This window comes from Conger conger, chromosome 14 (genome assembly GCF_963514075.1).
Source record: "Conger conger chromosome 14, fConCon1.1, whole genome shotgun sequence".
NCBI classification, from domain to species: domain Eukaryota; kingdom Metazoa; phylum Chordata; class Actinopteri; order Anguilliformes; family Congridae; genus Conger; species Conger conger.
In genome coordinates, this window is record NC_083773.1 from 24,781,096 (window position 1) to 24,808,776 (window position 27,681).

At 43.6% G+C, this 27,681-nt stretch overlaps 1 protein-coding gene across 1 annotated transcript; it reads left to right on the forward strand.

The window, feature by feature from the left end:
- Positions 1-158: 158 nt before the first annotated feature.
- On the forward strand, positions 159-27,681 carry LOC133110679 (beta-catenin-interacting protein 1-like). Its single transcript, XM_061220934.1, has 4 exons — positions 159-419; positions 6,578-6,692; positions 7,233-7,323; positions 23,358-27,681. The coding sequence occupies exons 2-4, from the start codon at positions 6,597-6,599 to the stop codon at positions 23,414-23,416; spliced, it is 246 nt and encodes an 81-aa protein (XP_061076918.1). The 5' UTR covers positions 159-419; positions 6,578-6,596; the 3' UTR covers positions 23,417-27,681.

Genomic DNA, 27,681 nt, shown 5'->3' on the forward strand with positions numbered 1-27,681 from the left:
GGCTGGAATTTGACATTGTGTGCACTCCAGACTGCAAGAATAGGTTCGAGATCGAGAGAAGGTTTTAAATCTCAATTTACATCTGACTTGAATTTGCATCTATTCGTTTGGTTAAACTTGAAAATCCCGTCACTTCTTCCGGACATTCCATCACCGGAACTCCTTAGCTGCTCCTCAACAACAACCGGTACTCATTTGCGTTAGGAAATATTTTGTCCAAAACAGCTCTGGTTTGCTCGCAGGCCAAAGGCGGACGTACACCGAGTCAAACATCTGGCAGCATTACAATATCTACCCGGTCACCACACTTCTATTTACCATAGAATTGTTCTGTGCTCTTAACCGATGGTCGGGATGTGACCCCGGAACAGGACGCAACCCCAGAACGACAACAAACCATTCAATCTGGACCGGGAGAGGTAAGCAGCTTGATTGCTATTGTCTCGATGATCGGACCATTTTAATGCATGGAAATCTCTCCCATGAGGGAATTAAGTAACGTTTGCATTGAATCTTACACATGGTCATTTCACCGAGAACGTTTCCACTGCAACAATGCAGTTGCTGTGTCGTTAATGGTAACATTGCCTGTCATGGGAACTTCATTCAGGCTTTTCGTCCCCTATTGCCTGCCAGCTTGCAGGCTTTGTTGAAATGAGACACGCGTATACTTAGCTAGCTAGGTAGTTAACACTAACTAGCTCGCTGTATGTAACATTTTGACTGCGTAGACACGTAGAGATGATTTGGACGATATTAATATTTTGTGCCATCTACCCACTTAAACTACCGGTAATTGTATCGATTTGATCAACTACCAGGCAGTTGGGAACCGCCTGTGTTGGTTAGCTGTGATAGCTAGCTGAAAGCTACTGAGCTACCTCGATAACCTCATTGGTTTGCGTGTTTCACTTGTAAAACTTGCTTGCTAGCTAACTTGTCGGATTTACCTGTGCGCTCAGTAGTAGTCGCGGTTTTTTTTTCTTGTGCTAATAACTAGCTAACAAACAAAAAGGCAAAAACCTAGCCGTGCGTCTGCTAACTTCTATTTCTTGGCCAGAAATTCCACATATTATGCCTGTGTTCGCAAAGCGCGTGGATGTTCTACATTTTAGCTAGCTTACGGGAACTGTTAACTATAATTAGCTACTATGTTTGAAGAATCTTAAGAAACTATGATTGGGTGATGCAGCTCGCTATATTGATTTTGAAATGAAGTTAGCATTGCCACTACACTTCGTGTCCACAATGCCCGCATTGTCCACCAAAAGGAACCATTTAGCAAGTTTGCTAGCAAGATGGCAAATAGGCTACTGTTTGTATGGTTAGCTGGCTGTATTACAAATACAACACAGTCATGCTAGCATGCTAAGTAGGAAATGTTTGGCCGTGATGCTGCTGTGTGGGGTACGATTTTCTATGGTTAACTAGAAACTTTTCAGGAAAAGTGACTGGCACTGTCATACGTCCCCCCGAATAAGATGTTTCAGGCCTGGAAGTTGTCAGCGAGCAGAATGAGTTGTTCACAAACTGCTGGTGCGAGCATTTCTATTTTCGTCCTTCCACACCTACAGTCTTCGCAATAGCCTCCTCGTTCCCAAGATTAGAATACTTGGGAAGTCACATTTTTCCCCAAGCATGCCTGTGGCTTCATACTAATACAATCTGTTGTAGATTCTCATATAATAAGTATCTCGTATCTAAATATAATTATATTGTCAAGAAACTATGAAAAATGAAATTGGTATATAAAGAGGTCATACCATAACAAAAATATTACGTGTGTTTGGATGTGCAGGCTCATCATTTTAGTTTAATGATTTCACATATATGTAAAATAAACACATCGACAACATTAATCCAAGAGGAAATAAACCTATGTATTTTAATATTATCAAACAAAACAAAAGTTGCCTGTTGTCAATTGAGTTTATGCCACTACCCTAAAGCAGAACCACCGGCACCAGGAAACCAAACTTGCTATCACACATGTCTAATTTATTGCCAGCCTTTGTGTGCCTGGCTTATTTTGCGTCAGAGCCTCCTGCCTCACTATTAAGGGATTTTCTTGTGACAACATTGTGCTGAGAAATAGAAGTAGAGGTATATTTTAGTCCCTGTGCAATTTGCATATGTACTTGTCTGATATTATTGTTCTGTCTTTGATTGTTCTTTCCTTTCTATGTCCGGGCCAAAAAATAAATAAACGAGTGGGGTCATTTGCGATCAAAACAACAAGTGAAGCAACTGAAATGGATGATTTGCCACCCTTTCAACTGAATATTTGTCTGAAAATGAGCAGCGATGTGGCTCATAATGTGTTTGGAAAATGTCAGTTCTGATTGCATACCCTAGCGCATCACTGTCTCTGTGGTAAGAGGTGATAGTTTTTCCACTGAAGACAGGCTGGTGATGGCCACGTCATTCACAAGCGGACCATTGTGTACGAGATGTTTGACCGCATACCACATGTCTTGTGGAAAAGCTGTGATTAGCCTCTGATTTCCTGAATCAGTCCCCAGATATTGTGCGGTTTATTTAATTCTGTACCTTCTACAGCTCACATAAGTGTGTACCAATATCTCCAGTTTTGTACTTTCTGTGTACCTTTATTTTCCAGTGTATTCCAGGAGATTCCATGGAGCAGTCAATACTATGCTTATGTAGTCCCTGCTCCGTGTGTAATATAACCTGTTGAACTCAATTTAATAACATTTATTATCGCCTACTAAACATCACCAGACTGTTTTGTTATAACCACACAGTATTTTGAGGTATTAACAATGAGTCGTATGTTAAAATGAAGCATTCTGTTGCAGGAGGAAAATTTAAAAATTATGTTGTGAATAGGCTTTTTTTTCCCCTCTTGCGGGGAGATTAATAATTCAATTGGCCCTTCAGCTGTGACGCTTGTCCAAAAACTTTGTTAGTAAAATACTACAATTTCAAATATTCCACAGACTATCGTACAGTATTTATAATGAAATTAATAATGTTAAAAAAAAACCTACTGTAGGCCGACATTTTACATAATGATGAAATACCATTGGATGAAATGATCATAAATAATTGTCCAAAGTTTACTGTGCATGAGTGACAGGATTATGTTGCCTCTTTAGTGAGGTGGTGATTGTAGCTCACCTCTGACGAGGCAGCTTTGGAATCAGCATTCACAGGCCATTCTAGCCTCAGTGCCCTCTCACAAAGTCACACAACCTTTTTGAATGTCCTGTTTACCTGTCTCATTGTGGTTTAGAATTTCAGCTGGTCCTGCTTCCAATATTGGGCCTGAACCCTCTTCTAATATTTTAACTCTACACTCTCAACACTGTTTATCGCTAATACTAATCAGCATAATGAAGTTGGCATTGCCATATGTGATCAATCACATGTCAGGATATCTACTACAAAAGAATGGTTGTGTTCCTGGTTAATCACTGTTTAATAACTTGAATATTGAACATACTGCCAAATTGGTATACTGTGCACTGTGTCTACTGTCACAATTAAAATTTAGTGGGAAAACTTATGTTGACTGTAGTACACCCAACACCTAAACAACAACAAATGTTGAGAAGGAACCAAAACTTCACAGGATCCTTGGGAGATTGCAAATCATTTGAGCATGATCAATAACCTTGCAGACACTTGGTTATCAGTCACTTGGAAGAGCAATTAAATGACATATTTTATTTTATTTTTTTAATTAAATGAGCTATTGTGGTTGATGTGATTGGCTGTATGCATTTCTTATTTTTATGTTTTCCTTTTTATTTAATTCCATTACATTATTGGCATTTGACAGACGAACAGTTGATTAGAGTAAGCAGGAGCAATGCAGGGTTAAGGGCCTTGCTTGAGGGCCCAACTGCTGTGCGGATCTTATTGTGGCTACACCGGGAATCAAACCGACAACTTTGCGGGTCCCAGCCATGTACCTTAACCACTACACTACAGGCTGCCCCAGTGTCTTGATGAGAACATGCTTCAGTGAAAATATAATTAATGAAATGTCCCTTATGTTAAAATAAATACAGTATAGTAGCCAAAATGTAATGGATCTCTGGAGGATATTTTGCTCTGCCCTGTTTGGTCCCACCAAAAGCAAAATAAAATGAAATGGCCTGGGATGCTAACGCCATCATATGCTGCTTTTTGAACACTATTTTGTGACTGAAAACAGCAGTAAATCAGGTTGGCCTATATACTGGGGAGCAATAGCCACATGCTAACCCCGTTTACTTCCCAGGGTCAATCACCAGCTTTTCTGGTTTGCGGCCTTCGTTCTTGTGGCTTTGGTGCGATGTAGGCTAGCACGGAACTGCCTTGGTTTCAGAAAAATGTTTCCAGCATTGACATTGATGCCTTTACAGTCTTAAAGCATTATCTCTTGTAAGCCCTGCACTGATCCTAAATGAAAAACGTTAGGCCTGTCTGGCATCGTGTGGCAGGGATTCACGATTTAATGCTGTATAAGCCTCGGTTTAAACTGCAACCAAAGTCATGCTTGAGGGGGACATAGATTTGCTTGGGTGCTTTTTATGGGCTGCAGAAGTAACTAAGGACAGCAAGGCAATCACAGCAGATCAAAAGGGATTTATGGGTGATGCGGAAAAAAGAAACCACTTTATTGGTTCTCTCGGTTTTAACCCTCTTTGCTGCACTGACTCATGTATTTTCTCTTGTGTGTGCTAAGATGCAATGAAAAGAAACTTGTGTGATTCATTTAGTTCGCAGAGGTTTATGGTGGCCAAGAGTAGTCTACACAAAAAAATGGTAGAAGTACCTGGTAGAAGTAGAAGTTTTGCTGTGCCTTCCTATTAACGTAGTTTAAAACAATAATTATTTTAACTCTTCTGTAATCACGAGGAACAGAATCATAGTAATGAGATGCTAACAAAAACCCAGAGGCTCATGTATGATGCATTTTAGCAGTTGGCCTTCCTCAGATAATTTGTGTAGCAAAAGGTAGCTTACATTTAGGATCATATTCATTTTTTCTGAGACATTTGTTTTCTAGGACTGCTGCCTTTTCCATGCAATTTTCTGCAACACCATTTGTCAGTTCTGAAACATGCAGCCAGCTAATCCCGATTCCAGCAGCCAGTCCAGGACTTGGCAGTTGAGGCTGATTACAGATGGCCGAAAGACCAGAAGAGGCCATTTTAATCGATCAGGCGGGCTGTAACCTAGCAGGCTTCCTGGGTGATGCTGTGCTGTGGCCATCTGTGTGTCACTGTGTAGAAGCCAGCAGTTGTCGAATGGCTGGTGGAAAGGGCATTGATTGGTTTGTGGTGTAACTCAAGAAAGTACACTTCCAGTAACTCCAAAATAGCTGGTACAGCTGTAATCAGTTTGAACACAAAGTCAATGATTAATTAGCATTTAGCCTGAGACATTGACTCGAACAAAAGCAAAACTACAGGTATACATGGGCAAGTTTTATTTACTGAAGGTATCTCTCTCTCTCGCTCTCTCTCGCTCTCGCTCTCGCTCTCTCTCGCTCTCGCTCGCGCTCTCTCTCGCTCTCGCTCGCGCTCTCTCGCTCGCGCTCTCTCGCTCCCTCTCTCATATATATGCACATACACGCACGAACAGTAGATCTGATTATCTATAGGAACAGGGAAAACTCCATGTATTTTGCCCGTCAAGAGCATGTGGCGAGAACACCATTATAGGCCTTTTTCTCTGAAGGCTTTTCCCTCACTTTCAGCCCACTTAAATTCTGACAAGAAAAAAAAACATGCGCCCAGACAGCAGCTCTTTATCTGTAAGCCGCCTGTCATAAGAGGATCTGTGCTTTATGCACGCTTTTATCACCCCCCCCCCACAGACAAACACACATCCACACATCCACTGCTGTCAGCAGCACCCTTACACGCTCCGCACGCAGTCTAATTTGGACGTCAACAGGTCAGTTGGAATTGCATGCATGCAGGGAAGAGAAGGAGAGATCGCACAGAGAGGCGTGCGCTGAGAGCTGGCATGAAATATTCATGCTGGCCATTAACCCTGCTGAAGTACCACATTCACAGCATGTCGCTCAGAACATTTCAATTAATGAAGCCACTCTTTGCTAAATTAAGAAGTTATATTTTGAGTATATGTGTGTCATGGTTCAGTGTGTAAAAAGTGATTGAATGGAATGCACGCTCAACCTTTCCAGGTCCCTACACGAATATTCTATCCATGGAGTTATAAAAATATAGGCACATTGATTCCACCCAATTAGTAGATTAGATGAGCTCCTAAATTATATTAGTTGCCATGCATCAATTTTCTGCAACATATGGTCCTAAAGTGGTAGAGAACCCGTGCGATGGAAGTGGCACTGTCGCAGTCTCCCTGTGTGGGAGGGCCCGCCTGTAGCCCAGTGGCAACGGTACATGACTGGCACCCGGAAGGTTGGTGGTTCAAGCCCCGGTTAGCCACGATAAGGCCCCTGAGCAAGGACCTGAACCCCACATTGCTCCAGGGGGGATTGTCCCCTGCTTAGTCTGATGAACTGTAAGTCACTTTGGATGAAAGTGTCAGATTATTAACAAATGATTCTGAATTTTTATTGTTGCTGTTCCAGGGCAACGGGAGCCGGGGGGATGAACCGCGAGGAGGCCCCGGGGAAGTCTCCGGAGGAGATGTATGTGCAGCAGAAGGTGCGCGTGCTGCTGATGCTGAAGAAGATGGGATCTAATGTGAGTACCCCTGAGAACCTTCCCCAAGCCTCACAAACAGGGTTCCACGTGCCAGATCTATCACTGTACAACTGTAAGATGGGTTCAGCTGCACGGATATCCTCTCGCACATTTGAGTTGATTTTTTTGACAAAGTTTTATTGTGAACGGCAGTGTACTTTTCTGCCTCTTGGCTGCATTTGTTTGTTTGCTTGTTTGTTTATTAAAACAATTCATATTAACTGTTCTAGACATTAGGTCCATGGTAGTGCTGTTCCTCTTAAATTCTGTCAAAGGTTCACATTCAGTACTGTGACCATATAGGTTTTCTTTTTTTTCTTAAAAATAAGAACTTTTTTTAACAGTCTCTAAGAGAAACCAAGAAACAGGTGTAGGACCCTGTCCTGGTGTAGGACCCTGTCCTGATGGAAAGGCTTTTTGAAAGGCTTGAGTGTGAAATCTACCCTGCCATGACTAAATAAAAAAAATGAAAGCCCCTATACAGAGAAATGGTAAGAAAGAAACAACAAAATTAACCCTGTATGCTTCTCTTGTCCCCAGCTGACCCCGAGTGAGGAGGCGTTTCTGCGGAACTACGCAGGTGTGGTGCACAGCCAGATGAGCCAGTTACCACAGCACCCCATTGAGCAAGGTAGGCCTGACCAGCTGCACCCTGGCACTACAGGCCTGATGTACTCCACACCTATGGCTGACTACTTGAACACTGATATACGCTTTGCCCTGATGCTAAACTGAACACTGGGAAACTCCTCATTAACCCTGTTTACTATGAGTCCTCCCTGGTGGCACATCCAAATAAAGCTCTAGTTCTTGGGGCTGTGATTTGTCCCTCAGTACTTAATTAAAGCTTGTTCCAGTGCTGAGAGAGACGGGGATTCCCCCCCAAGGAAGACGTTTTTTTGGTCTGCACTGAGCTGTCTTAACTCGTCTGGCTGTGGAGGGAAAAGAGGTGTGGGCTGGTGCCACGCCCGCCTGTATTAAGGACGGGGTGGGGGGGGGGTTTGCAGTGATGCAGTGGGCCTACAAATTCAATGGGACTTCCAAATATGACAACATTTCAATCAGTTTACAAAACTATGAACAGCGGCTGTGTGGACCACTAACTATGAACGAATTACTTGCAGCTGTGGTGGTTTTTTGCCTTTGCAGGGAAAAAACCACCATCCAGGCATAATTTCAGCTGATATTTGTGCAGGTTAAATGCCATTTATTTTTTATTTGGCATCAGACCAGTTATTTTGTCATAATTCTATGAATTCATGGCAAGAAGTTTTTAGACCATGAAGCTGGTGTGTAGCTATATTTGTTAAGTATAACTAATGAATGAAAATATGTTTTGAATTCCTCATTAAGTACAGAAAAAAAAAAAAATAGTAGTCAGTGCAAGATTCTTCATGTGCATGAAAGGCTATCCTTTTCGATTACTGAAAAGAAGCTGGAGATTGTTCAAGAACATTCTCATCAGTATGAACTAATTCAAGAATACCCAACATAATTAATTGACCTACTTCTACAGGAGGAATGGGTTTGACTGGGCAAGATAAATTAACCATTTATGAGTATTTATGTGGTCCTTTTGAGGGAAATGTTTGAATGTTAATAAACCCACTGTGACCCTCCCAGGACTGAATACACATTGTCAGAATAAATCCGCAGTGCCCCATTACCAATTAGCAAAGGAGTTTGCACAGGAAAGCCTGGTTGTACTTGGGTCAAATTGAAGTGGAGCTTCTTGTTTAAAATTCCCATCTCTTTTCTAGCCTTTTTATACTGCCATTTCATCTTAAATGTTGCTTTTGGGGCTTCGCAACACAGTAGCATTGGGAAGTAGAGCTGTGCTGGGACTGCTGTGGTCATTTTCAGTGCAAATCGGCCTTGTGATTGCTTACTGAGACTGCAGACCTCGGGCAGCAGCAGTAAAGGCCTAATGAGCTGTCCCCTCTCCCGATCGATATCTGGGCCCTGCAAGTCTCTCTGCTCAGTAATAACCCACAGTCTGCACTGTTTGAAGCCGGCTCGCCCAAGATAAAAAAGAATACATCAAGATGGAAAAGGCCACTGTAGGAGTCAAACTACTTCCCTGTGTGGTGTGTGTGTGTGTCTGGTCGTCCAAGTACATGTGCATGAAGCCATTTCATAGGCACACACTCGCACATAATATCTTCACTCAAATATACCACTCTCAGGGACTTTCCTGCAGAATTGAGTATTGTGCTTTAGCTGACAGGTATTGGCCTGTTTATTGTATTTGATCCAAATCCCACCATCAGGTGGGCTGAAGAGCTTTGTTGTATGGTGCCAGTGTTCAGAGCCACTCAGTCTGAGACCAGCCCCTTTGAGGATCATGCAGTTGGATAGCCCCCCTGTCTCATCTCCCCCCTGAGGAATCGGACAGATTAGACTCCCTGTTGCTGCTTTCGCTGAACATGAAGCCGGGCTCTCTGACTGTAATTGCAGTGCGTCGCACACCGTGCCATTATATGTCCATTACGGCCCTCCTCTGGGACCAGTGGCTGTAAGATCACACATGATATGCACGTATCATATCCATTTCAGCGTGCTCCCCTGCAGATCCCTGTGCTTTACTCCTCTGCAGTACTGGGGTTATCTGTTGTCATTCGCTTCGATGAAATTCAAATGAACACAGTTTTGTATTTTCCCTCTGTTTCTTGCAATATTTTTTGGGGGCATTAAATGGCGTGAGCCTTTGAGAAACAACAGTGTTTGTCTGGGGGAAAAAAAAGATATGGTAAGCTTAGGAATCAGATGTGGGGTTGAAAGTGGATACAACCACATATCCACGAAAATGCTGTAAGTTCATGTCTGGGGAAGCTTTCTCTACTTCTCTTTATGCACCGCTATGCTCCATTCTGGGCACTAGGGGGCAGCATATGAATAGGAATCTGTGGAAGGTGTGCCTGCACTGGGATCACATTGCAATAATAAGCTTCTGTAATTTCAGTAGGCTTATCGGATACTTTGCAGCCTCAATAAACACTAGCCGAGGCAATGGGGTCAAAACGTTGTGCTGTGCTCCACGAGTGTCCCTGCCAAGACATGCCTCTGTGGGTCCGCCCTACCTCTGCGCACCCTTCTCACTGCCCCAGAGAAATACCTGGTATTCAACACTCTGGCCTCCTCTATTCTCTCTGCTTCAGACTGGACACTGCTTCAGGAGGTAATACTGTCTGTGGGTTAGTCCATGGCTACAATTACTTTACGTCTAGTACTGTTAGTAATGTGTCCATTGCAGATGCCTTTGAATAAAAGGGTCATTTTCACGTGGGCTGATATCTAATATTTTACTTTGATGGTCCTGGTTTTTCCACAAACATGGCATGAAAAGTGCTTGTATGGTGCAACCATGGATGTGGAAGAACATGGGAATTAATTCCTTGGTTAAAATTGTAAAAACGGGGTCATGACTTGGAAGTGAAGTTGGTCTTGCTGCCTTAATCTTTTCACTTTTTGACATGTCAATTATTTTCCGACAATACAATTTCATGCTAACTTATGCAATGCATTTGCCTCCTGTTGATCTTATACATTTCAGCTTGTTATCTGAGAGAACAATGACTAGCATGCAGCAGTCAAGTGGGCAGATTTAGGATGTACCTCTGCAGGAATTTTAGCAAATGTCACATTATTTGGATCGCATACATTTCCATAATTGCTTATCAAGTCATGCAATACTGACGGTTTCAGTACCTTTGGGAAGATTACTGGGGTTTTTTTGTTTTTTTTCCTACTCTTAAGTGCATTGCGGTATTCATTTTGATTAATAAATCCGTGTTTCAGAATATTTGAAGACACGGGTGGCTGGAATTAATTTGCTGCCCTTGTGCGAGTTGTTTAGGATAAACAGTCCTACATCAATTCAGCCTGTCCTCTCTCAGGACCGCTGGAGCTGTCCAGAGCACCCACTTAACTGACAGAGGACTTGTGCCAGAACATTCCGATGCAGAATAGAACATTTTTATTCATGGTTTGGAGGTCAAAGCCCCTCTGCATAATAATGATGAGACAAGGCCAAAATCATTTACTGGTACTAAGTTGTGTCTAAATTCCTGTCTTTAGAACAAAAGCTGCCCATTCCCCCCCACTTGTAATGTTGGCTTGTAATTGGGCTCTCCCCGCCACTGCACCATCCTGGTGTCTGGACTGGATTGCTGCACCATGAGCTTCGATGCCTCACTCCGGAGGCCATGATGACTGTCTTCACAAGATGGCTACCTTTACGACAGCGCAACACTTAAATAGTCATTGTGTTGTTATTGTTTTGTGAAGGAGTCTCCTGTGCTTAAGTCTATTACTTACTCTCCAAGCTTCCTCTCTCATAGTGTAATGTGTTTCTGAGTGGGGGTTATCCTGCGTTACAGGGTGACATGAGGGGCCGGTTTTCTCCATGGGCTCCGTGACCTCCCTGACACTCGTAAACACAAACATCAATTTTTTATTTTTTTTTCATAATCATAAAAGAAAACCAAGCCGGAATACTCACTCTCCAAACGTTTTATCTCCTCTCATTAAGCGCTCGAATTTGAGGCCCAGAAGATGGTGCCCATTAAAGACACTTTACGACCGCCCGCACGGCTGTAACTCATCCTGAGAGCCTCGTCTGTCCTCGGGAGGGTGAGGACCAACCGTGTGGAAAGCAGGATTGTGGGGAGATAATTGTCTCTTTTTCTAACTCGCCGTTCATTTGTCATGATTGAAAAATGCTAACCTTGCAGAAAGACATACGGAAACAGAAATGAGGTTGCTGCTGTTTAGAACTGAGTACTCTTTGATTTACAATGTGACATATTGTATTATATCCATATAAAGCATGGATAATGGATAACGGCATAATCAAGATTTCTTTTCCACATTCGCTAGTTTGTTTGGCATTTTCCTTCTCTTTAAATCAGTGACAATGCGTTAAGAATAAGAAGCGTGAATCCCTGCTGACTGGTGATGAATGAGCAGAGGAAAAACTGTCGGGATAGTTTCAGGTGTGGTGGAGAGAAGCAGAAGAGTCTGTGCAAACTCAGGCGTCCGTTGAGTATCTGTTGATCTCTCAGGTCACTGCTCCACCTACGGTTCTACCCTGTGTTCACAACACAGGAAACGCACTTGCTTCAGTTTCACAGTCTTGGGGCACCATGGGTAATGGCCATATGGAGTTATTTTACTGCACATTGTTGTGAGCACATTAATTGAATTTGAGAACACGATTCCTTCAGCTCTCGTGCAAAAACACTGGAAAAATATTTCATCAGCCAGTGTCTTTGCCCTTCTCTAACCAATGAGAAAGTAGGAGAGCAGTAGACCTAACAATTTCATTGGTCAGACCCCGTAACCTGCTCTCATTTGTTTAGGACTTCTGGCTGTGTTTTTGCACTGAAAATCCGTGAGCAAGGCAAAGGAACATTGAGCAAAAACACGGTTGATATTCACAAGGGCGTGGGATGAATTTGAATGCATGCACATACTCTCGCGGAGAGAACAGCAGTGACGAGCAGAATACACAGAGTGTGTGCAGAGCCAGGGTAAATTTGAGGGCAAGCATATATATTTTTGCAAGAGTGAAAAGGAAATTGCGTGAGAGCTGATGGAACAATGCTCTCGCATTTAATTACGCTCTTGAAAAACCGGCAGTAAAATAACGCCATATACTGCACATTAACACCCGGGGAAAGGGTCTGCTCTGTGCCGGGTCCAACCGGCTGCCGCTATCTTCATCCGTGCCTCATGAATGTTCTTGGGCTGGAGAGTCAGCAGGTGGGCTGCAGTCATTTTTCAATAACCGGGGCCTCGGCTGTACTTAAAACGGAAGTGCTTTCGGCCTCACGGGGCCGGCGCGCACTCATTATCCCACTATCTCCGCCTCATCGCCGGTCCGGGCCACACTCGATTACCGCAGTGTCCTGCGAGCCCTCTGATATTGGCCTCTCCGCGCTGTGAGGCAGAGCGCAATAAGACTGGTAATATAGGGCTGAGATCTGCTGGCAGCCGCCGGTGCCTTTGGGCAGTGTCCTGTGTGTATAATGGAGGAGGTGTCTGGCGGTGGGGGTGGGCTGGCTGATTAAAGCGCTGGTAGACGGGGCCCCGGGTCCGGACGGGGGCCTGCGGCAGCGTAATTGGGACGTGGGCTCATTGATCCGAGCGGGGCTGTGATTTATTGGTCGGTGGGAGGCCGTGGAGCGGAGGGCTGGTCAGGACACGCCGGGCCTCTGCAGCACAGACGCACAGCGAGGCTCCGTCCTAATCCCCGTCTGATCGAATCGCAGCGGGTTCATCATGTCCATTCACGGCTTGGAAATTGAGGCAGTGGGAGGCTTGACTCCGACTGAAACAAACTTTGAATATAATTTTGTGGAGGGAATCAAATCATTTGTATTATTTTATTATTATTATTATTTATATATATGTATACGCTTTTTTTTTCTTCTTCCCCTTCTAAGACATCACACAAGTTGAATTGATCGATTGAGTTCGAAGGCCAAGAGTTTCAAATGATATTTGAGAGATATTGATCGTAGTCGAAGGGAAACCATATAAGATTGATCTTTTGTCTGGATTGTCCCACAGTTCTATTCTAGCTTCAGAAACCCTTTGCACACAGTTCTGCTCAATTTGAGTCGTTTGGCTGTACTGAATCCAACGGTGTCACAGAGGCCATAAGACGACCGTGATCGATGTATAAATGTCTTGATTATCGGAATGCTTCAACCCCACGATAAATGAATGTAGAAAGAAGCAAGCTGCTTCGCCCTCTGAGTGATGGCTCTATAAGCAGTGAGTGTGTGTGTGTGAGCGCGCGCGAGTGACTGCTATCCTGGCCTGGTTCATTGCAGTGTAGAAGTTTTTTTTGTAAATAAACTACAAATTTCTTTAACTGTAAACCTGTCAAATACTGAGTGTTTATGAACATGTTAATTGAGTTCACTGCCCAAATGAGCATGAGAAATCTTTTCACATATTTATGCATGTGAAACTGTCAGGGGCTGCCTAGCGTAGCTATTTTGGCTCCCCTGTGTTGCCACGTTGCTGGAATAGAGGTGTTGTTCCAGTAACAGAGGAACAAAGCTCATTATAGCTGAGGACTGCACACCTGTTGTGCTTATTCTATCACAATGGGAAGCCATTTTAGGGGGCAGAAAATGCTGTTTTCTGTGCCTCTGTGCTCTTCTTGGTTTCTCTGCTGCTGGGTGACTGTATGTGGTCTTGCAGCCCTGTGTGTTGCAAAAGAGAAATTGTAGGAGGGCTGGAAATCTGATATGAACGTTTTGCCTTCGTATTCCTGTGTCATTCCTTGCCATGGCTAATTTGAGAAATTCCATGGCAATGCTTCAGTGCCGTTATGTGAAACGTGAGATATAATATTTACATATTTACTGCCAGATAAGTCTGATAACGCTCCTTAAGAAGAAGTGAAACGCTCAGATGAGCCAGATTGTACAAGCTCCAGAATTTGCATCTGCGATAGTCTTAATGAGGAAATTAGCATCGATGCATATGATTAAATAAAAGCAGTGGAATTTAAATTAGAGCGGGGACTGGTGCCCCATTTTGGGAAGGGGTGCTCTCGTTGTTTTAACGGCAGTCTCGGGGTGAAACTGCACTCTGTGTGGAGTCTGGTGCAGGGAGGGGCCTGGGTGGGGAGAAACCTTGTTTACTTGGGGCAAAATAAATGCGGGCAGATTTCAAAAACAGAGCTGGTGTGAGCTGAAAGGTTGTTTTAGCTCATTAAACCCACCCTAAGGAATATTAGATTTTACTCAGTTCATACATGACTGCTTGGAGAAATGATCTTACTTTGTGATTTGTATGCAAGAGGCCTGTGCTCCCTGTCCCTAAGGCTCTTATAGTCATGTGATTAATGCAGTTATATTGTTTCATTTATGAAATATTGTATTATTATTTATGTCACATAAGCTATGTCACAGAAGTGAATTATCAATATAGATTATATAGATATAGATTATGGGTTGGGATGCATGAAGTACATCATGCACTGAAATATAACAAAGTATCTTTTCACCCGAGTTAAACTCTGAACAGTTATTTTAAAACGTGTGTAATGGATCAAAAATGTAATATCTTAAAACCTCCAGCCGAGCAGCATGACATGATAAATGTTCCCCTGGCTGTGTTCTGTGGTGCCTGTGCAGTGGGGTTCTCATGAATCATTCTGTAGTGTGGCCCCTCGTCTCTTCAATAAGCATCCCTCTGTGGGGCCGGCGTCTCACTAATGCGTTGGTTTCAGAGAGCTGCGCCCACACTCTGCTGTCGAACGCTGCAGAGCTTACTGAGGGGCAGTGCTTACTGAGGGGCAGTGCTTACTGAGGAGCAGTGCTTACTGAGGAGCAGCCCTGCGGGTGGGGGTGCAATAGCACATACCATCACATAGGGGGGGCTGTTTCACTTTTGCCAGGTTGTCCACATTTTATCCATGGGAATGACTCTTCAGTTATGCACCTGCCTAGGCCTCGCTAGTGACTGCAAAGTTCACAGTGTGTGAAAACAATGGCAGCTGGCAGAATGTTTTTTTGAGTGAGAGTGCATCCTTTTTGTGCTGCAGTATGTTGCAGCAATGCGATGGGTTCATAGAAGTTGGATTGGGCATTCCAAATTAGAAGGAAATAAACAATAAGTTGTATTGTTCCATGGGCTCTGGAGACCAACACATTTTGGGATCCTTTGTTCATCCTTCTTCATATTGACACGTATGACATGGGTGAGAACTTAAACCGATAGCTATAGCCAGGAATTGATTTCTCCTCCCCCTTCAGAGATGTCAGCTTTGCTCTGATAATCTGTCTCTGAATAAAGAGTTATAACTGATGAAATGCGTATCTCGTGATTCTTTGTGTTAAAACGGAAGACTCCGGGTGCTGTTCTGCAGAAACTCCCAGACGCCAAGTGTGCAAACCTGTTTTGCCAGCTTGAGGTAATGTGATTATCGAACAATTGCAAGCTGGGCACCGGGCCCTGGGCCCCCCTGATAAAGGATCGAGTAACATCATTTGGAGCAGAGTCCTCCGTGAAATAGCTCTCAGGCCACAAAAGGGCCGTGTTGATGAAGTGGGCCGATGGAGAGAGAGCGAGGGGCCCTCCTCTGGGTGCCAGGGCAGGGAGAGGCGCGGTAGCATGTGGTTTCCATAGCGATGCTAACGGTTGGCGGAGGAAGCGGAACCCCGCGGGGTAGGATGCCGTAGCGCTGCGGAGGGGGCAGAGCGAGCGGGCCCCTCGTTACTGCGGTGCGATTACGAGGACGGCTCTACCACAGGACAAGCTCCCTTCTCCTCTGCCCTGTTCGTGCCCCCGCCCTTCAGCCGCACCGTGTAGTCAGCAGGGTGTTTGTACTGGTGGCTCGGACTAGAGTCCTGTCATTGTTACGGAGCTGCTTCCCTTCCACAAGCCGGGAGACACCGCTTGTGCCCTGCTGCAGGAATATCTCTTGGTCTTGCTGATGCTTCAATTCCTTTTCATTCCCCTTACCACACACAGACTTGTCTTGTACTTTGTTGCCCTGCCAGTGAGCAAAATTAAATGTCATATCTCTGTTCAACAATTTGGTGTGCTATTTTCAGTGTCTGGAATAATAATTGCATCGGATTGATGCCCTTCTGAAAACAAATCTGCTGAAACCAAGCTGTAGTTTATTTGACAAACCTGAAAAGTCAAGTAAAAATTGGCAAGGGACATAAGTTGAATATATTGGATTTTAAATTGCAGTATTATAGTTAAGTGGTTATTCTGTAGTAATGGAATGGAATGAAATGTATCAGAAATGGGGCCATGACAGCCCGGTGCTGTCCACCACATTACCGCCAATTACATTACATTACATAACCTCTCCCCATCTGGATCTCTCCATTTCCCTCGGGGATACCACACTCACGCCGTCACCCAGTGCAAGGAACCTCGGCTTGGTGATGGACAGCAGACTGTCCCTCTCCGAGAACATTGTGGCGGTGACCCAGTCATGCAGGTTCTTCCTATACAACATACGGAGAATCCGCCCCTTTCTCACCCCCTACTCCCAGCTCCTGGTCCAAGCGATGGTTCTGTCCCGCCTGGACTACTGCAATTCCCTCTTGGCTGGCCTCCCAGCGTCTGCCATCAGACCCCTCCAACTCATCCAGAATGCAGCAGCTCGTCTGGTCTTCAACCTTCCCAAATACTCACACGTCACCCCCCTGCTTACTTCCCTCCACTGGCTGCCTGTCATGGCTCGCATTAAATTCAAAATATTGGTGCTAGCCTTCCAAGCAGTTAAAGGGTCTTCCCCAGCTTATCTACAAAAAATCATCAGACCCTACACCCCTGCCAGACCTCTTCGTTCAGCCTCCACAGGCCGCTTGGCACCTCCCCCTCTCCGAACCTCCACATCACGCTCACGACTACTGTCTGTTCTGGCTCCACGGTGGTGGAACGAACTCCCCGTTGAGGTCAGAACTGTAGAATCTCTCCCCACCTTCAAGCAGCACCTTTCCCCATCCCTCCCTACCTCCCTGTGAACCTTAATTGTTGTCTCTGTGACTTGCTTTGTGTATCGGTATTTTTAGTTGGCTAGGTAAGCAGTGTTTGGATAGTTAACTTTGGTCACTTTTGCTCTGTTTGTTTGTTTCTTTGTTCTCAAAAAAAACAAAAAACAAAGGGCCCTCGTCCTTATATTTGTTGTACAGGTAGCAGTTGAAATTGTACTTCCCTCTAGGGTCTTTCAGCGAACTTATCCCTGGTTATGGGTATGCACTTTGTTAAAAAAAAATGTAACATTAAACTGACGCTTTTATCCAGAGCAACTTACAGTTGATTAGACTAAGCAGCGGACAGTCCCCCCCCGGAGCAATGAGGGGTTAAGGGCCCAGCTCCAGGGCCCGACAGCTGTGCAGATCTTATCATGGCTACACCGGGGATCAAACCACCAACCTTGTGGATCCCACCTATGTTCCTTAGCCACTAGGCTACAGGTGCCTCTTTAACGTTAAATAATTCCCATCATGCCCCTGCGAGCAGCAGCCTGGAGCTCCGTACTTCAGGGAGATTACATTACATTACATTATTGGCATTTGGCAGACTCTCTTATCCAGAGCGACGTACAGTTGATTAGACTAAGCAGGAGACAATTTTCCCCTGGAGCAATGCAGGGTTAAGGACCTTGCTCAACGGCCCAATGGCCCAACGGCTGTGCGGATCTTATTGTGGCTACACCGGGATTAGAACCACCGACCTTGCGGGTCCCAGTCATTTTACCTTAACCACTACGCTACAGGCTGCCCTAGATGGCTTTCAGTCGTCGGTGGGAGAGTAGGGGTGCCTGAACCCCACTATGCGTCCCACTTTATCATCGCTAAAGCGCAGTGGAGCGTACAGAATTCGCCATGAATGCAAATCGGCTTTTTACCGTGGTACGCGTGGTCATTTGGACTGCAGCCGCCACCTGGACACCACGGCAAATTACTGCGGGTGACGCTTTAGTAAAAGAAGATTGCCTTTTTGATGGCATCAAATGGTATTTAAATATTTCTGTTGCCACATCAACTGCCACAGCTGACAGCTGCACCGTCCAAAACAGATTGACTGGGTGCCAATAGAAGCGTTTTTGTCTCCAGCCGTGGGATAAAATGGGATTTTTATTTGTGTGTATTTTCCTATAAATGGATTTTATATTATTATAAAAGTAAACTTAGATCCTTACATCCAGTAGTGTGACCAGGTGTTGTAGTTGTAGTAGTAGTAGTAGTAGTAGTAAGTACTAGTAAATAGTAGAGATGGCAGCATCAGCGTTATTGTTTTTACTGTTATTACTAATCGTTTGGTTCCTATTGTTAGAGCAGTGTGAGGACAGCATGTTTGCTCTTGTACAGTGGAAGCTTGCCCATGCATATTTAAACCCGAAGGGTGTCGCTACGCTTTTTCATTAAACGTTGTTCTCCACTGGAGAGCTGTGTTTTTCCTGTGTCTGAGCTATCAACCCAAATGTCCAGTTGCGTAATTACTCAAACAAGCCGTGCAATTCAGTTGCTGAGTGAAAAGGAACAATCTCAATTCTTCGGCCTGCCAGGACTGCTGCTCTCCAGACTGGCCTCAAAATGAAAGCACATGGGCTACCACGGCTAGAGAAAGCTTGCTTTTGACACGATACCTGTTAGCTTGCCCTGTACAACTGCAGCAGGATTTACAATCTGTAACTTAGGTGAGGGTAGTATATCACCCCCCACATCAGGTGTACTGTACATGATTGTAGCACAATGCTGCAAGTCATTTTGTTTAATGGTTGTTAAAAACCGCTACTGGGAATGACCTGCTGAAACTGCTATTGGTTAGTCTGCCTGCTTTGTCATCTGACACCAGAGGTGGAAAACCCACGTTCAGAAATCCTCCCTAATCTTCAGTTCCAATCGCCTGGATTTGCTAATTAGCGCAGGTCTTCAGCCAGGAGCTAGAACTAATTGGTGAAACCAGCTGGCTGAGTTCATCAGTCGAAGAAAAACAAACCAGGGTGGTGTCTCAAATTTTGTGGACTAGTTGGTGCGGAAATCAAGTGAGGACGTTCAGTCTTGTGAATGAGTGCAACGCTACTGAATGGAGAACTCATTTTTAGTATATATGTATATTTTTAACTTTAATATACATACTGTTCAGCATTTTTTCATGTTTACTTTTTAATAAAACTCTCCTAACATCTGTTTACCACAAATTTATATAATGAATACTTTCTTCTGCACTCGGCTTCGCTTGGCTCACTGTCATCTTAGATCAGTCAGTGCTGCCTGTCTAACCTCCACCGGATGCATTTCTTGTTAAGGTCAGAGTCATCATCACATTATAGTACAAGTGGGTCTCAGATTTTTGTGTTCTTGCATTCCAAGTGGTCTTTTTAGTGCACAAGTGTGCAATTTGAGAGACTGCCGAGGACTTTTAGTTTCTGACCCCTGGGATTTTTAGAAAAGGCTTCAAGACCATGAATTTCAGCAGAGGGTGTCCGAGTCTGCATTTGCAGGCATTTCTACAGCAATTCAGGTTAAGCACCTGTGTCAGTGGTATACCCATGATGCCCCACCTAGGAATTGAGCCTGCAACCTGAGTTCTGAACCCAGTTCCCTCGCCAATATTCAACACCACTGCCCAAGGGCAAATAGCTCTCCTTTCTCTAGATGCAGTCTCTGGCTCGCATGATCTTTGGGGCCACAGGAAGAAAAATAATTGCCCGAATGTAAGTTTATGTTTTCAGTTCCTTTTTTGCAGGATGAATATCTCTTTGCCTCTCCAATCACAGAATAACAATTTTTGAAAGTGCTGAAAAAGTATTACAACACTTAATACACACACATACAGTCCACATAATGTACATGTTGATATTGAGGTGTGGCTGTTGGAGGAGGCATTGACCTGTGGAGAATCATGTCCCATCTTGGCGAAGGCCCAGTGTACCAGGGTACTGTGTGTGATGCTTTTGAGACATGTGGCAGTGCGTCAATATTATTCTCTACCTGGTACGATCAGTCAACTGGATAACTGCCTGCTCTGGACTGCTGTAATGTGAAACACTTAAACAGAGTATGCTCATAACAGGAGTAAATAACACGAGTGTTTGCTGTGCAATAAAATGCACTATGAAATTATCCACATATAATTATTGAAGATGAGTGCACTGTTTGTGTCCTGTGGTGTGCATAGTCCTGTGATGTTGCCAGGCAACGGGTTGATATTGACAGTGTTTAAGCTTTTGGATTTGAGAACAATTTTAAATAATATTGATTATCCCCCACCCTCCTCCCCCCCTTTCATTGGTGAGTGGTGTATTTAAGTTAAATATGTTTATAGACGGCTCATCATTGTGCGCAGACATAAGAAGTGCCTTTAAAGGCGAACACAGGAAAGCAGTCCTCCTTCTGCTCTGTCTCTAGGCAACAGGCCTGCTCTGACTGCACCACGGTCCCTCTGCCTTGTGTGCTATGGGTGGTGTGTTCACATAAGCTCCGAGAATCCAAATCACATAGCCATTTGCCATCATTATGTGGCACAATGTCCACAGCTGAACTGCCATGGATGGGAAAGCAGTTTTCCATTCTTCCATTGGTTTTCATTTTGATTTTGTGTTCTCTAAATGGGAGTGGGGCTTGCACCCATAACTGGTCCTTCTTTCCCTCCCAAGTCACCGCCTGCATTGAGTGGGCCCCATGCAGATCCACAAACACTTGTAGTATGCATGCGTGTCTGAGCACCTGTGTCTGTGATCAGAAAATGTTCCACTTTACAATACCAGAGTGTAGGTTTTTCAGCATTACAGCGTCATGGCATTGGCTCCACAGTGAAAGCCTCTGGTGTTTACTTCTGCTAGAAGATGATCACATCACCCCGAGTGCATTCCATCTAAAATGGGGTTCATGGGCACCCTTTTGAACTCTTGCTTTGTAGGAGAATGTGTCACTTGATTTCTGCTCGTCTGTCTGGAGGCCGTGGTGACACTGGTGGCCTTGTCTTCTGTAATATGCAGTCTGCTTCTGCTGGGGTGGAGATGGAGATGGGTGGGAGGGGTCGGGGCTGGGGCAGGCGTGTAGAGCGTGATTCTTTGGGGCTGAATTAGTTGTATAGCTCTGGTCTGGTTACCCATTGGCTGGTGTCACACAGTCAGCCAATCTGTGTCCTGATCTCAGCACTGTCCATTGTGGCTACTCATAGGCTAATTAGCGGTGGTGTCGTCCGGAGTGAAGGAGAGCTGCATTCAGCAGGAGTTTCCGAGCTTTAGTAAGCTGCTTTGGTCATTCTGATGCCTGCAGTGTGTCAGCAGTCGGCCATTTCCTGCTGACTCTGAGCGCAGCCCTGCACAGAGAACCCTGGATGCCCCTGTCTGGACAGAAGCCCGGCAGTTCAGCTTCCTCCCCATCCATTTTTTCAGCCCTTTGTGAATTTCAGATGATGAACTGATTTTGTGGCAGCTAGCGAAGCCATAGTTTTTTTTGGGACTCATATTCCAAATGAAATGTCCTTGAAGAACAAAAACGCCTCAGGGATTCACCTGCTGTTGTTAGGCTTCTTTCTCCCTCTCGCTCGCTCGCTCTCTCTCTCTACCTCACTCTCTACCTCACTCTCTCTCTCGCTCTCTCGCTCTCAATGTCTCCGATTTGTCTCTGTCGCTCCCTCTCTCCTGAGCAGTCCTGCGTAATGAGCTTTATTGCATTTCCTCTGGCCTTCTCTGCTGTTGTGTGGAAAATGAGCCTGCTTTGTTTCTCCGTCCCGTCTCTAATTAAATCCATCAAGGTGCGAGGTCCTCCGGGGGTCTTTTATAGTCGAGGCGAGGCGGGCGGGGAAAATAAAGGCCTTATCTTCTCCGCCTCCTCTTCAGTCGCTCACAGACCGCGTTCGAGAGCAGACGACTCGCACAAATGCCATTAGAGTTTCACTGTGGCTCCGCAAATATGAAATGTCACGCCAGTGGCCGATAAGGCGTTGACTGAGGAGTTCACCCGATCCTCCGGGGTAAAATGCTAATCCTGGCTTTTCTTGCTTGAACCCGAATGTGTGAGGACAGGAGTAGTGCCGCAGGCCCCCCGCTGTCTGCGCCAGACTTCCGTATACAAAGCAGACACCTCCACTGCTGTTGGCAGGCAGAAATACTGTGCTGCTTCCATTTCAAAATTTCACGAAGTCATTGTCAAGCGATATATGAGATACTGCAGAGGAGGACAACTGAAAAGCCTAAAAAAAAAATCAACAAATCCTCCTCCAAAATCTAGAATTTCATTTCCGCTGTAGGAGGTTGGCTTTTCCATCTGGCTGGCTCCCTCCTGGGGTCGAGAAGCTGTTCTCTCCTCTCCATTTTATGTTCATATAATAATTGTATTGTAGAAACCATTTCATGTGCTTTACTTAATTGGAAACCACCACCACATTTGGTTCAACAAATATCTGTCTCACAATTAATTGGTCACTTCTGTCTTGAAATGAACCTAAAATGAAGTGAGGCCACTGAGACGGTGAGCATCGGGAGGATATGAAGGAATTTAACAGATTCAGAAGTTCATTTGGCAGCTGTGGCATTTTTGGCCCTACATTTAGCATAACACAACAATAAATGATGTGAATGATGGCAATCTAGCTGTAAAGCTTTAGTTCTTAAAATCACTTGAGGTTGCTATAAGATTTAAATCGAAGGGACTGTTTGACCACTGCAGTGCCATTCCATTCACATTTCATTACATTACATTATTGGCATTTGGTAGACGCTCTTATCCGGAGCGACGTACAGTTGATTAGACTAAGCAGGAGACAATTCACCCCTGGAGCAATGCAGGGTTACGGGCCTTGCTCAAGGGCCCAACAGCTGTGCGGATCTTATTGTGGCTACACAGGCATTCGAACCACCAACCTTGCCTGTCCCAGTCATTTACCTTAACCACTACACTACAGGCCGCCCCATTTCATGATTTGTTTGTTTCACTGTACAGTTCTAGAGCTACTGTATTCAGTGGAAAATCACTGACTTGTATATGGGCTGCATGTGCATTTTACAGACCAGAATCAGGCCAACTGAGGCACCAGGCATGACTTTGATCGTTGTTTGACAAGAAAACACTTGAAATTTATTTAGATAATTAGATTGTATGTATTAGGTTATTTGAATGAATAATTGTAATGTGATAATTGCAGTGCCTCTGACTGCTGTTGCAGGTGCTGAGGATGGGGTGATGGCCTTCTCCAGATCTGAGACGGAGGACCGGAGGCAGTGACCTCCATCAGCACTACCCCCCTACACACCCCAAACCCCTTCAACTACGACTGCGTAACTACAGCTGAGCCTCAGACCGGCCTGGGACGCCGTCAGGAAGAGGCTCCTCCCTCTCTTCTTTTCTCCCTCTCTCTCCTCCTCTCTCCCCAAACACAGCTGGTGCCCCGGCTGAAGTGCAATAGGGACAGGTCCGGGCATGAGGAGAATAAGAATGAATCGCTGAAAACGGGCTGTTTTACACTCATATTGGGCTCCACTTGGTGTGGATTTCCTTTTGTTTCCCCTATTTTTTCCCCTCTTTCTCTTTTTGGAAATGACTGGAAGCACTCAGGCCGCCCAAGTTGGCCTGAAGAGGAATTAAGTCAGGAAATGATTTTAACAAGAGCCTGTGGTTAGTCGGGATTCAACCGTCCAAGGTGAACAGTCATGTTAGCGCCCATTTGTTATTTTTTAATACCATTTTAATACACTGGGGAGATAGATTTTGTTTTAAGTGCGTTTTAAAGCTTTTTTTAAAAATAAGTTCTTGTTTTCCCTTTTGGTCATCTGCTGAAATCCAGTGGCAGCTGCATGCTGTCCTGTCCTCTTGCCTGCACTCTCCTGTAAGCTGCCCAAAATGGTGTCCAGCCCATTCAGTCAAATAAGTGGACTCCTTTAGCTTGACAACAAACTCAGATTTAGATGATAGTTATGAATACAATTGGTTTCACTTAAGTTGGTTTAATTAAGGTGTGTGAGCAGACTCATTGATGTTGGATTGTGTTGTGAAGTACAGACATATGCGACTATTGGCACTGCTGGTCTTTGTCTTATTGTAAAACATTGTGCAGAATAGACAACTACAGAAACTATGGGTGTAACAATTTGTGCCAGTTGTTTGAAATTCCATTAATGAGAAATTTTTAATGAAGCTCAACATTTGGTCTAATTTATTGTTTGTTTGGATTTACTATCATAGATTTTTTCCTTTTTATAGATTTTCAGTATGTAGCTAAATTGTTGAAATGTCGTACACCGTTCAATTGAATGAGAAATGAACTGAGATTTCAAATTGTTTTTATTGTGCATTTATAAACTTTTCTTAGGTCCATTGTATTTGTACCTGGTATAATTAGAAATGAGCCAAACAAAAAAAAATCCTTTTTTGACAACTTAATCCCCAGTAAGAATCAGCCAAACACCAATGCCCAGTTGTGAGTGTTTATAATTAGGCATTTTGGTTCTATTTATTTTAATACTGCCTTCAGCAAACACAGGAGAACTGAAGATTTCTCATTTTTTTATAAATGTCTTTTGTTTACTGCACATGGTAATAGCCAGTTTTCTAATACTCAGTATTTCATACGTGTATGTATCTTTGCTGCTTGTGCAAGTTAATTATTCAATAACAGGCATAACGGACCTGAAGACCTCCTCTGCAGTTAAAAGCATATATTGGTATTGATTTCTGACAGTGTTTTGTGATTTGACAGTCATTATTACAGTCATAAGTCCAACTGATTTTAAAGACCGTAGACATTTACCATCTTTCCAAAGGCATGGCATTGAAATGTTTTTGGGTTTTTTTGGATGGGGGGGTTTAAACTGACAGACAGTTGCTTTTATTCCATGACTAATTGTGGGAGATCTTGAAGGTTTACTGTAAATTTCACATTTAAAATAGAATTTCTCTTAATTTTACCTATTGCAATATGTAAAAAAGAACTTCTAAAATTGTATTCATGTTCGGTTTATGATATGGCTGACATTTATGGTGTGTTTGTATTCTGTTTTTTTGGCGTATCGTGTAATGAGACTATGGTTCTTCAACACTGAATTTGCCAACGTGATTAACAGCATGCCTTTTACCACTGCAGTGGTGTACCTTTTGATGTAATGGACTGTAGAGGACTTGTATGTGCTTATATTTATGGGTTTTAAAAGATTGTATTGCTTTTTGCTGTTTTATCCCCCTTCGCTTAAAATTACTGTTAGTAGTGATGAAATTGTTTTTTTCTGGATGGCTTCTGACCTCACATCGATGAATAAATGCTTCCAACCCTACCCGATCAAAACCATGACAGAAACTTTGAAAAATTTCATTTGTAGTGGCTTAACATTAAGCTGCAGAATTTCACTCTTTACTGTTGCTTATAATTGGCACAAGAATTATATCCATCTTGTTAAAAAAAGTTAAAAGTGCAGTTTTTAATGCCGGTCTCTGAGACATACATGCTGAAAGGCAGTATACACTGATCATTCCCTTTTAAAGTTTTGGTGATTCCTCACATTTGTTTTTGTCCTGGACTACATTAGTCTTTATGTAACCCAAATCATTCTTGAGTCGTGAAAATTAGTCTCTAAAATATGCCATAATCTCAGCCCTGCTCCTGTGTCATTAAGAGTCTCTGGTCTTAATCTAAAGAACCATTTCTTCTACTTTGCTGAAACATACACTACAAAGGACATTCAATAAATATAAAATAAACAATATTTAAAACATTTTTTATTCTTATCTTCCAAGGCCCCTGTATTTTTGGTTTGTCACTGTTCTCATTGGCTGAAACAGGGTCTGTTTTATCTGATTGGCTGGATGTGTACCTTACATTACTTGTGTATTTGATAAGGGGATGTTCGAGGAGCTACTGGAATGTTCATGTGCAATGAATATCTGGGGGACAGAATAAGTGAAGGTAATGTTCAAACCTTGAAGTACAAAGATAAGGCAGCATGTAATGATTTCACCTGGTTGTGTCGTTTATGTTCCTGGTACAGGAATACAATAACCCTCATTCAGAAAAGTACTGGGGCTAAAATACAAGATGAAGTGCCTTTGCTTACATATAGATTGTCTGCTCAATATACAGTAGTTCCCCTTTCAACTTGAAAGTGGAAAATGACACCTTTCACAGTGTGTGACTCCCCTTGGCTAAATGTTTCTTTAACTTAACGCAACAGGGTGTATTACACACGGTGAGATTGTCTGTCAGAAAAGTGATTATCACCTGATTTGCACTAGATCTGCACTAGATCAACATCAAGTGATGCAGTTTCAGAAGCTCGTAGCAGGAGAATAGACCGACAGCAGTGTGATGGGAATAGTGTCAGTCCAGAAGGAAGTGCACCCAAGTCTGGACCTGAAGGGTGGAGGGGGAAATTTCTTTCCACGTTATACAGGAAATACTTGCACAACTAGCTTGCTGCTCTAGACTCCTGATCATGCCAGGGTAACTGCTCATTCTCAGGAGTTTGGGGTTTAGTAGGCAGAATTTCCCCTGGATATTTACAAACCAATAATCTAGCCAATCGGATGCCTGCACATATGGACTCTATTTAATAGACCCTTGTCTGGAAGATGATGGCACGTCTCCGTTTATTGAATAGAATGTGGGAACACAGCTTTCAAAAGCTGTATAATACACACAAAAAATCTCAAAATGCGATATGTTCCACCCGTCTTCCCTTAATTGGCTGCTAATTGAAAGCCAATGACAAATACCTGTAGACACTGTGGCCCTGGCGTTTGACACCTTTGAACACAACACCCCTACTCAACTTCACTTACTACAGGCCACAGTGTCTGCAGGCATCTGCTTGAACTATGCACTACACCACCTAAGTGGCTTATTTTCTGAAAATAATGGATGGTTGAAGTAAATGCCTGCAGACACTGCGGCCCACAGGAAGTGGAGTTGAGTAGTGCTGCACTAGAGCTGCTTATAACAAATTACATTAATTCTGATGAAATTGACTATATGTTCTTGTTTTGCTGTATAGAATTGGTTGTGAGGAGTGGGAATTAATTTTGTGAGTGCAGTTTGTGTTCTTTCTTGCCTGATGACAGACTTCTCCAAGCTGAATGGATTTCAAGAAAAGGAGAGATATAAATAGTGACCTGTTTTAAATAATATCTGCTGTTACTTTTATCACAGTAAGAAAATACCAATCAAGAAGAGCCAAGGGAGTCATTAGGCCGACTGCTCGAGACAAAGGAGCTAAAAATAGGGAACATTTCCCTTCAAAAACCTTGTTGAATTAAATATGAGTCTATGTTGAGGGATAGTGTGACTGCTGCCTTATTTGCGAATGACTATGTTGCTGGTTCACCCCAGCTTTCCTGCTCATATTCTTCATTGTCTGTTTGTGTGTCTTATAGGAGTGATTTTTATTCATAACCTTTATTTAAGGTCCGCAAAGTTTGTATTTTTAACTCTGCTGCTCTGAAATGGTTTATTGATGGACTTGTCTTGTTATTGGGATAAGTAGAAATAAAAATGATGTACTGTA